The 11298-nt window shown below is 51.2% G+C and overlaps 1 protein-coding gene across 6 annotated transcripts; it reads right to left on the minus strand.

Moving 5' to 3' along the window:
• Window positions 1–211: 211 nt before the first annotated feature.
• On the minus strand, window positions 212–10978 carry LOC122394012 (lysM and putative peptidoglycan-binding domain-containing protein 1-like). Of its 6 annotated transcripts, none has more exons than XM_043390540.1 (4): window positions 10846–10978; window positions 2918–3122; window positions 1795–2093; window positions 212–1506 (listed from the first exon to the last, which is right to left on the minus strand). In XM_043390540.1, exons 2-3 carry the CDS (start codon window positions 3077–3079, stop codon window positions 1803–1805), a joined length of 453 nt encoding a protein of 150 aa, XP_043246475.1. In that variant the 5' UTR covers window positions 3080–3122; window positions 10846–10978; the 3' UTR covers window positions 212–1506; window positions 1795–1802. The 6 variants fall into 6 exon arrangements, with proteins under 6 accessions (XP_043246475.1, XP_043246476.1, XP_043246473.1 ...); XM_043390541.1 differs by having other exon boundaries at window positions 10882–10948; XM_043390538.1 differs by having other exon boundaries at window positions 10894–10927.
• Window positions 10979–11298: the final 320 nt, after the last annotated feature.

Below are 11298 nucleotides of genomic sequence, written 5' to 3' on the forward strand. Positions count from 1 at the left end.
TTTCCTATTTACTTCATTCGTGTGTGACCAATCCTCGACTTTCACCGTTCTGAAGTTGTTTGTTATGTTCGTGCTGGTAACTTAGTGTCTCGTAACTGGTAGATGTTGTAAACATAGCAGCAATCAATACTTCATATAAGATCTTCTCCATTACGTTCTGTCTCTTAGAAGGGAGCATTTCGATGCTCACGCACTGCGAAAATAACTCATCTTTATTAAGACATCATTTATTTTTATCGGACACTTGGCATCGGTGTGAAAGAGTGCGAGCATCGTCACCATGGCGGAATGCATCAGTGGACAGCTCGCCACGGGCTTACGACTGGGCTGAGTGGGCAGTGTTATTACGGAGGGCCGCCCCGCCCCGACCTTCCACCCACACAGGAACACCGGTGTGAAACAGCCTGGTTAAACAGCCACACATCTGAGACACTTCGCTATAACACTGGGTCGCGACAATCGCACGATATCCACCACTTTATACCTCAGAGATATGGAAGTTCGGCAGCCCGACTAGCGGGACGATCGCAGCCCGACTATCAGGACGATCATAAGGAATTGACGAAGGGTTGGAACAAAATGTCGCTGCATCGGACTAAACGAAAGGTGGACTTCAAAGTGGGCAAATTGCGCATTTTGAAATGAATCAAGCTGAAGCCAGGCATTCCGTAACACATACATACATACATAGTATCAGCGGTCACAATATACATGGTAACTGATATTCCCTGGCACTCCGCAGATAGGTGCAACCAAACTCCCTAAAGTACAATGGAGCTCCGCCGCTACCCGCTAGAAGACACACATCGTCTTGGTTAAATGAGGCACATGCACGAATACCCTTCAAAAGTGGTGTCTCCACCCGCCCAGAATAGTTCCCACTTCCCGGTTTCTTTTTCTTCAGCAAATGTTGAAATGAAGACAATATAGCGGACAGCGCACTGACCTTGGCTCGCAGAAACACTTAATTCTACCCGTGGATACAGCGCAAGTGCAGACAAAAGCAATGGATAATATCGTGGCTGCAGACGCTACTTCACACAAAACAAAAAAGGCTGCGCAAATTGCAAAGCTCAGGGACGCGCAAAGTGCCCAACATCAAACGTTGCTTCCTTCTACAACATCGCAAACTTTTAAAGACGTAAGCTCAGTGAAGAAATCATAAAGATGAATCGAAATTAAACAAGCTGCAAAACCAAACGTGATAAGAACCTCCACATTGTACACGCCAAACACATAAAGGCACGGCTATTCAAAGAGCAAATCCCGATTTACAAAAATAAAACAGCTGCTTAAACTCCAGGCTCCTTTACGGACATGCTGCCACAGCATACATCAGGAATCTGTACATATATAAAATATTGCCTCATATGGTGAGTCGTCAGCACGTAGATCGCGCCTAATCTCATACTCTGTCCGTGGGCCTGCGAGATCCGTCGCCTTGTTGATTTCCTCAAAAAGTAGGCGCCCAAGACCGTCCACACACAGACTTGACGGATGAACTTCCTGAAAGAAATGGCCCGCAGTGAACGATAGAACTGGCCACGGGAGCATCACTGGAGTGATGCGGTGAATTAGCATAGCCAATGCGCCAGTCCTGATGGATATTTGCTTTGACCACCATAAAAGTTATGCCCATCACACTAGCGGATGAGGCGAGTAATTTATCAGGATAGAGCAACTGTAAGTGAGGAAATGCGGTTGTAAGGATCAAAATCGCTTTTATTACACCATTGTATCCCATATCACCAGGGAGCGCGAGACAGATGTTCTCGTGTCGCCGTGGCGGCTCACCTGACACCTCAGTCGACCCTCAGTCGGGAGACGCTGCGCCGACTGCTGGCTATCACGCTGTCCACCTGTCGGAGGAAGTCGTCGGCCGAGGGCAGCTGGCCGCGGCCCGGTCGGCGCGGCTCGCCGGCCGTACCACCGCCACTGCCGCCGCTGCTGCTACCCGCCTCGTCACTGTCGGAGGAGCAGACCGCCGCCGTCGTGCCCCCGCTCGGCTCCAGCGGCAGCGGCACCAGCAGCGTGCGGCGCACGTGCAGGCTGTCGTTGGTCCACAGTTTGTTTGCGCGCTTCAGCTGTTCCATCTGAAGCAAAACAAGCAGATAGCCAGCGTGAGGAAATCTTGAGCTAATATGCTACTCATGCTACACAGGTGCCAAACCCTTTTCAGATGAGCACCTGGTTACTGGTTTATGGCACTTTAAGTTCGAAGAAAACTCTTAGGATGCATTTATCCTACGCTCACATCACATTAGTCACCTAAGGTCACACGACTTGAAGAAACAGACCAGGGCCCTGTTTCACCGGTGATAGCAGCACGCTGTTATCAAATTGCGCGAGCTGACGTAATGTGATGACGTCATACTAATGACGTTTCGTCTAATCCGTGAGCTTTTTTATAGCTACGTTTGAAACAGAATTGCTGTCTCGTTGAATGCGTTTGATTTGATCGCGCGGCCGTGAAGATGTTAGCAGCAATATTTGATGACATCACACAGTTTGACGACGCCATGGTTTGTTGATGTTTCCATGGAAACCCAATTTGACACGTGTAATAGCAGCGTGCTGCTATCACCGGTGAAACAGGGCCAGAAGGCCCCCAGAAAAGACACCTTGGCTGACAGGAGTCCAACAACAGTGCTGAAACTTGCACTGAACAATTGCGCTAAACATTTATACAATTTAAAAACAATACCCTTATTTGGGTTCCACAATTTACTTTACCTACATCATGCACCACGATTGTCCAGCATTAATACTTTCATCATTACCCTTGCAATGGCAACACAACTTTCAATAGCATGAACACTATGTTCACCATCTGTGAGTACAATTAGAAACACCATCGCGGAGGCAGCCTGAGTTGCGGCTGCCACGGTCGTGCTAGCACTGATCCATCCCCGCTTACCGTCACGTTGAATTTCAGTGCGATGCCCTGCAGAGTGTCATTCTCCTGCACGTCATACTGAATGAGCCTCTCACGCCTGGTGGTGTGACTTGAGGTGGTGCCATATTTCCTTTGTCCTCCAGAGGATATGAGCCATTGTTCCTCGCCAAATGAACAAGCCATTTCTTCTGCAGAGAATCTCAATAGATCCAATGGTATCAGTAGCCTGAAACAATAGGTAGGTATGTAATATTCAGAGTTGCAGACTTAACTGGTAACCCATGGATGGACGAACACGTCTTTAGATAAATAATGATGTTGGAATTCCCAAATTAAAAATCCAGTGCTCCCGAAACTCGAAAGCCATTCTTATAATCATGACTGCCGCTTTCAGGGCACTGGGAGCAGGTCGAAACGGCGAGCATGATAAGTTTAATAAGTTCATACGCGTGTATCACAGTGCCCGACATGGTCCCATCTGCTGCAGTACCTCTGTGCGGTTCATGTTTTATGTGTTTGTTGTCGTATCGTTATCCGTAACTGGCAGCGTTTTAGTGTGACCAGCATTACGGGTAGTCAGCTGTTGGTGGTGTTGTTTACATCAGTCAGTGCCCGGCCCCGGCCAAGGTCGGATGTACTCAGATGTACTGTTCAGTGTTTACGTTTGATCGCTGAGAAGAATATAGCGTCAGCCAGAACTGCCAGTCTGTCACGAGACCACGATGTAACAACGTGGCGATCGAGGATGAGATTCATTTGCTTTAAGTCGTGGTAATCGTGAGGCGGCCGGAAGAGGCCAAAAAGATGGCGCCGACAGGACAGACGCCAGTGAAGTTCGCGGTCCGAGTGGTAGCGCGAGGACGGCGCAGGGTCTGGAGTGGACACTAAAGTGCGCACGTGTGTAGCCGATGACCGGGGCGTGTCAGTCGCGGCGGAACAGACCGGTTGCCTGTTGGGGTGGTCGCCGGGCGGTGGCCCAGAGTTTTGGCGGCGCTGGGCTGTGACAGCCATTACGGCGGTGTAAAAACCGGTAAAAAAAACGGTAAAAAAATAAAAAAAAAATTAGAAAAGTTTCTTTGTTTTGTTGGTGTGTGATTTTTTTTATTGATGCTGCTTGTCGGGTATACTGTTTGGTGATGTTTCTCGAAATATTGGCCGTTTTGTTATTGTTGGTGCAGCGAATGCCGCGCAGGGACGTGAACGCGGAAGCGGCGGCCGGCGGCGGCCTGTGATTAGTCGGCTCAGGTCGGCTGGCTGTGTCGAGCCCCGTGATTGGCTGGCCGGTGGGGGCGGCGCGGGTGCAGCGAGGGGGCGGCGGCCCGGCTCTACAGCGGCGATCAGCTGTTCGGGTCCGACGACGTCATGGAGCTGGGAGCGGGACTGCAGGCGATGGCGGTGGCACCATACCGACAGGGCAGTGATTTTGAGAGATGGCTCAGGTCACTGGAGCGGTATATGGTGGCGATGGGGGTCGAGAGCACGGCCCGAAAGTGCGCCCTACTGTTACACCTGGTCGGTCCCGATATCGCGGACCTCTCCGACTCGCTGCCGGAGGAGCCGGACGGCCAGGCGGCGGACGACGACTTCGTTCGACTGAAAACGAAACTGACGAAATACCTCGTACCCACAAGAAACGTCGTTGCGGAGCGCGGCAAATTCCAAGCGATGGCAATGGAAGAAAATGAAGACCTGGAGGTGTTCCTTGGTCGTCTCCGCGTGCAGGTGCAGCGCTGCGGGTACACGGCAGCGGAGGTGGAGCGTGAATTGCGCGACCGCTGCGTGCTGGCCAGCCGCGGAGAGCTGCAGCAGAAGCTGGTGCGTGAGGCGGCGGTGAAGGGAGCTGGCCTCACCCTGGAGGACGTCCGGAGGACGGCGCGTGCGTTCCGAGACGTCAAGGATCTTGCAGCTCAGTTGGCGGGGGCGCTGGAGCCGGCGGCGGCGGGCGAGGACACAGTACAGGCGCTGCGACGCCCGCAGCGGCCCGAGGCCGGCCGGTCAGCCGTGCCCCCGGGCACGTGTTTCCGCTGCGGCGGCCGGGGGCACTGGCGGCGGGACTGCCCGACGGGCCGGACGGGCTCGGAGCCGGACGGAGCCCGGCCGGGCAGGTCAGCCGACGGCGGCGGCGGGAGAGACGGTGGCCGAGGCAGCTACCGTTACGGCGACGGCCCCGCGGCAAGAGCGGGACCGGAGCCGGGCGGCTCCCGAGCGTCCGGACGGCCGGACGGCGGTCGGCGGGTCGACATCGGACGCGGCAGCCCGCCCGGTGGCAGGAGCGGCGGCAGGCGCTGCTTCAAGTGCGGCGACACGGGACACCTGAAGCGGAACTGTCCTCAGCGCGGACAGGTGGCATCCGTGGAAGAAATCGTGATGGCGGTGGACCAGACAGCCACACGGCGCCGGGACCGTCTGCCGCTGGTCACGGTGTCCGTCAACGGCAGGCAGATGGAGATGCTGGTGGACACGGGGTCCCCGGTGTCGATCGTGGCGGTCGGCAGCATCCCGGGACTGGAGGTGAGACCGTCCGTGATGCAGCTCCGGTCATTCACAGGGCAGCCGGTGCCCGTGCGCGGCGAGGCCACGGTGGATGTGCTGTACGGCGGCCAGCGGAGGCGACTGGACGTGGTGGTGAGCAGCCAGCTGGGACACCGCCCGCTGCTGGGGCGGGACTGGCTGCAGGTGATCCGGCTGGACTGGCGGTCACTGTTCCAGGTCAGCGAGGTCGGCGGGGCAAGCGGCCGGCGGACGCTGGAGTCGGTGAAGGCGGCGCACGCGCAGGTGTTCGCGGACGGGCTCGGTGTCATGAGTCACCAGGCGCACCTGACGCTGAAGCCGGGCGCGGTGCCGCGGCGGCTGCCACCGCGACCCGTACCGTGTGCGCTGCTGCCGCAAGTGGAGACCGATGGAGCCGGTGGGCGCCTGGACGCCAGTGGAGTGAGCAGCGGGCGCCAGTACGCCGGTGATGAGGGCGGGCGCCGGAGCCCGGAGGCAGGCGGGCGCCGGGGCGCCGGCAGGCGCCGGAACGATGAAGTCTGTGGGCGCCGGGATGTGGCTGGGCGCGGGCGCCGGGACACCAACGGAGGAGGCGGACGCCGGGTCGCTGGCGAGCGCCGGGACGCTGGCGGGAGCAGCGGACGCCGGGACACGGCAGTCTGCGGGTACCGAGTCGCTGGCGAGCGCTGGGACGCTGGTGGGCGCCGGCGCGCTTGTAGGCGGCGGGACGCCAGCGGCGCCGGGAGGTCAGGCCGGCGGGACGCCAGCGGCGCCGGGAGGTCAGGCCGGCGGGACGTCATCGGCGCCGGGAGGTCAGGCCGGCGGGACGCCAGCGGCGCCAGGAGGTCAGGCCGGCGGGACGCCAGCGGCGCCGGAAGGTCAGGCCGGCGGGACGCCATCGGCGCCGGGAGACCAGTCCGGCGGGACACCAGCGGCGCCGGGAGACCAGTCCGGTGGGGCTGCGGCGGCGCCGGGAGCCGGGTCCGTCGGGACTGCGGCGGCACGGGGAGCCGGGTCCGTCGGGACTGCGGCGGCACGGGGAGCCGGGTCCGTCGGGACTGCGGCGGCGGCGGGAGCAGAGACCAGCAGCAGCGCCAGTGGTCGGCAGCCGGCGGACAGCCGAGAAAATTCAACGTCGGCGACGCGGTGTGGGCGCGGAACTACGGTGGACCACACAAGTGGAGGCGAGGCGCGGTAGCGGCGCAGACAGGCCCCGTCTCCTACGAGATTGACGTCGGGAGCGCGCTGTGGCCGCGGCACGCAGACCAGCTGCTGGCGGCTGGACCGACCGGACCGGCGGGAACGACCGGAACGGAAGCACCGGACGGGAGCCGAGCGGCAAACGGGAGCGCGGCGGACGCCCGTTGGCACCGGAGCGCAGCAGTCGCCGAAGGAGGAGCAGGAGAGGAAGCGAGAGACGCGGCGAGAGGCGGCGGCGGTAGGCCGGACGAGCGCGGAGAAGCGGGAGCCGTCCCCGGAACTGCCCAGGATGGCAGTGCCGACGAGCCGGAGCAGGCGAGCGGCGCGATGGGGGGCGGGGCGCGAGATGAGACGGGGGGCAGACGGCGGTCTGAGCGGCGACCGGTGCCGCCCAAGCGCCTCATCGAGGAAATGTGAAACGGTGTGTAATTGATCAGCCTAGCTGCTCAAGAGGGGCAGAGTGTCGTATCGTTATCCGTAACTGGCAGCGTTTTAGTGTGACCAGCATTACGGGTAGTCAGCTGTTGGTGGTGTTGTTTACATCAGTCAGTGCCCGGCCCCGGCCAAGGTCGGATGTACTCAGATGTACTGTTCAGTGTTTACGTTTGATCGCTGAGAAGAATATAGCGTCAGCCAGAACTGCCAGTCTGTCACGAGACCACGATGTAACATTTGTGACAAACACTCACTTGGTGTGCTGCCTGCCATCAGTAGTAGAAAAGCCAAATTTATCTTTATTTCAGCTTAGCTACCTGCCACTTTTCACTGTTGGGGAGGGTTTTTTATTTTGATTTCTACCTACCAAGTACTCAGCAACCAAATAAAAATGTAGGGTACAGTGCCCTAGGGTAACTTTCAGCGGTTCATCCAACCTCCTCTAAGCTCATCCATCCTATCAATTAAAAAATGGTTTCTGTTGCTCCTCTATGCTAATCCTGATTCGACATCTCATCACCATTTCCCTCTTCCCTCATCCAATACAAAAGTTGGATTTTTTATGAGGCTTTGCTGAAACATATTTTGGCACACGTAAGACAAATATGGATTGTTTATAGGTGATATTTAATCGAAAAAGAAATTATTGCAGAAAATGAGAAAGGTACCGTAAAATGGGGTGTTAAGGGACAGTTTTGAGGTGTTTTGTTATATAACTCAAGAAGGGTTGGGGATAGAAGCATCAACTTGTCAGCATTTTATGTGGAATTTAGTGCTTTACATGCCTGCTACATTAAAGTTTAAAAATATATACACGCATATTATTTTTTATTATTTTTCATCGCTGTCCCTTAGCACCCCAATGTGGGGTTTTAAGGGACACCTATATTATTCCTAGAAATGGTCATCAAATGCCCACAATTGGGGTGTGAAAGGGCACACAATTTATTTATTGAAATGTTTTGCATATTCTGTCACAAAAGAAGTCTGGTTCATTCACCACTAATGGCCTTTTTAGCCAATTACATGTAATGCAGTTTATGCTTCTGGAAAATGTGCTAACTATGAGGTAAATAGAACCAAAAAGTACCTTTCTGTCATCAACAGAAACCCATTTTGAAGCTAGTCACTTGTCATTATGTTGCCCTCTTTGTTTTGGCCTTTTTATGATGACACCACATTTACCTACATCAGTCTTCATTGACCCATCATTGTAAAAGATAGTGTTAAGGGAGTTTTGAGGTGTTTTGTTATACAACTTAAGATGTGTTAGAGATGAAAGCATGAACTAGCCAGCATTTTATGTGGAATTTGGTGTTTTCCATGCCTACTGAAAGAAAACTTTATGAAATTATATTTATATATTATTTTTATTTTTTCTTCCCTGTCCCTTAGCACCCCACATCCACCTCAAAATACGCATGTGTCCAGAAAAGAGGAAGAGGATGATGAATGAATAGGTGGATTTGTATAAGTTTTCAGGAAACATGTGCAATACATGTGACAATACACCTATGCATTCATTTTACCTGTACACCTTCTAGTTTATGTGGTACACACAGAGTTTTGGAGATGTCTCAGTTTTGTGAAAATGTAGCATAATTTTCAAAACCATTTTTGAACCAAATCACTTGCATGAAAAACCATGCCATTTTGTCTTTTAGTCAAGAACAAAACAGTGTCAACTACCACACTCAATTTTTTATTTAACCTTCTCAAATTAGGAACTTAACATGACTCAAAGTTTTTCCCACGCAACTGTCCCTTATCACCCCACTGTCCCTTAACACCCCATTTTACGGTAATACATTTTTTGAAAATAAGTAACAATATTTATCCATCTTTTTTCATTCAAAGCAATGGTTATCTCAAATTTCAAAATAATGTTGCCGCCCAAAAATTTCCAACTGTTACAGCCCACAAACAGGTGATTTCCTTGCAGACATGTTCCCTTGGCTCCTCAAAATGGTTCTCCTTTTAGCTCACATCCAACCTCTTCCAAGATTTTCTAGATTTAGCACTGGAACAGGTCATTTCCTCTTCCTTTTCTCCAGCCATTCAAAAAAAAAAAACATAATGTGAAAAATAACAGTTATCAGCCAACCCTTGATTTAGGTTATTATAGCCCTAGGACTTGAGCAAGCCAATTCATCATGTGTTCTGCATGGGGATGTGTGGGTAGTGGTATGGTTGTTTGGGCAGTCCTATAGCAGGCGTCACACTTGCATGTAGGGGAAAGTGGGTGTATTGCGCCCTCCTAACCAATTGCGCCCGCCCACATTCCCACGAATTCAATGGCATGTTAAGCATTTTGTTTTCGAAAACATTATTTTCACCACTGGATAGTTCCTTTTATGGCCCAAGCTCTCCGATGAAGCCAATCAGCAAGGCACATTACGCCATCAAAGATATTACGGCGTTTTCTTAACTTTTTTGCAGCATTTTGAACCGTTGGCTATAAAAATAGGCGATACATGTGTGATTTTGAGAGTGATATTTAGAAAGAAAAGTCCTTTTTTCATTATATTTCACTGAAACAGTAAACATCCTTCAGCATCTTTATGGTAACTTCTACGCTTTTATTAAAAAGTACCTCAATTTTAATTGCGCCCATGGCAATTGCGCCAGGGGGGCGCAAATAGAATAATGGTGTAGCTATTGTATTACAACAGTATGAATGCATCATTAACCCATTGCAATAAAGAAGGAGTTTTATGTCAGGCAGGGGAGCAACCCGCCATTGTCAGTCCAAAAATTATTTCTCTCATCGAACTTATAATGTAGCTGCCATTTGGGCTATGAACTTGCGATATAATTGACAAAATACGGCATTTTTAACATGGACACAGGCGTGAGAGCTGACAGATATGATACAAAGTAAAAACTGATGTCAAAAAAGTTGTAGAAGCAATACAAAATATTAATTTTGAGAGAAACGATTGAAAATATAACCGTCTAGGCGCATACGTTCATATATATCTAGTCGGTTACATCAAACGTTTTCGTTCCACTTCAAAAGCATACCGGACACAAATAAAGTTATTTACCTGCGCAAAAAAACATCGCAATTTATATCTACATTTATTATGTATCGAGCTTGATTCACATAACACATGTTCAAGTAAGCCACAATGACATAGAATGCCGGAGTGTATGCATTCCGTCTCCTTTGCTTAGCCATGTTAAAGGATAGGGCGCAATTGGATTCTAATTGCGCCATCCCCCTGGCGCAATTTACAGCAGTTGTTGGTAAATGCGCCCTTTTGCATGTTTTTGAAAAAGCAACTGTCAGAAGCAAACGAAACATTTTTAATTGATCGGGAGGCTCTTAAATCGTAGCTAATGAGTTCCTCTTTAAAATGGTTACCAGTGCATGCTTACATCTCCAGTGGTTTTCTTACGATTAGCGTTTTTCCATAAGGTGGCGCAATTCACCCTCCTTCCCCTAAATGGCTGAAGGTAGTGGTACGAGCTGTGGCCTTGAGACTGGCTCTAGTGTTGCCACAATATAATATGTCACACAGAAGTTTGTATGTGCATATTAAAGCTCTCCCATCCTGTCAGTGTTTCTACAATCAGAACTCGACAGCAAGAAGAGCAATTATTTGTACATGGAATGGTTTGTAATGAAGACAATGCATACACGCATTAATACAAGCAATTCAATTCGAATTCAGATTGAGGGTGATTTGGCTTGTGACTTGTGGGAAACTTTCAGAGACAAAGTTAATAACCAGCAGTCGCCCACTCTTCAGACGCAAATTTTTCCTCCTCTTCGATTGGTAAACATGACTTATTGACAATGCAAAAACATTTGAATTTACCCGCTCCCATCACATATATGGCCTTGCCCATCACACCGTTTAAATCACAGCCTCTCTAAGCTTTGTCCGCTTTGTCAACTATGAAAAAGACAAAAAAAAATATGAAACGCCGTGGCCGCGCCATAAATGCAACAAAATCACCGACCAAGGATACAAAATTGTCAGAGGATTGAGGATATTTTGTATTCGTGACGTCATATTGAAGTGAAACATTCTAGCACGGTGACTATGCCTAAATACATTCTAGCGATTGAGACATGCTGTAGAGTTCAGTGGATTTTTAAGATGAATGAAATCAAATCTAGATTCTAGATGAAATATTTTAGCCCGTCGAGACTCGAGAGCAACATTTCTGCTCCTTGGGTCATCGTCGGGAGGTGCTGATTTACCAATCTTGGATTTAATTTACCCTATCTGTAAGAATCTTGGATTTACCTGGATTTACCCATGGGA

This window comes from Amphibalanus amphitrite, unplaced genomic scaffold (genome assembly GCF_019059575.1).
Source record: "Amphibalanus amphitrite isolate SeventyFive unplaced genomic scaffold, NRLGWU_Aamphi_draft 000568F_arrow, whole genome shotgun sequence".
Lineage (NCBI taxonomy): Eukaryota > Metazoa > Arthropoda > Thecostraca > Balanomorpha > Balanidae > Amphibalanus > Amphibalanus amphitrite.

Bases quoted from the DNA above. Each gene is read 5' to 3' on its own strand.
- LOC122394012 (XM_043390540.1), bottom strand. From the start codon at position 3,079: ATGGCTTGTTCATTTGGCGAGGAACAATGGCTCATATCCTCTGGAGGA. The intron at 2,094-2,917 runs GTAAGCGGGGAT...GTTTTGCTTCAG, and splicing joins CACTGAAATTCAACGTGACG to ATGGAACAGCTGAAGCGCGC.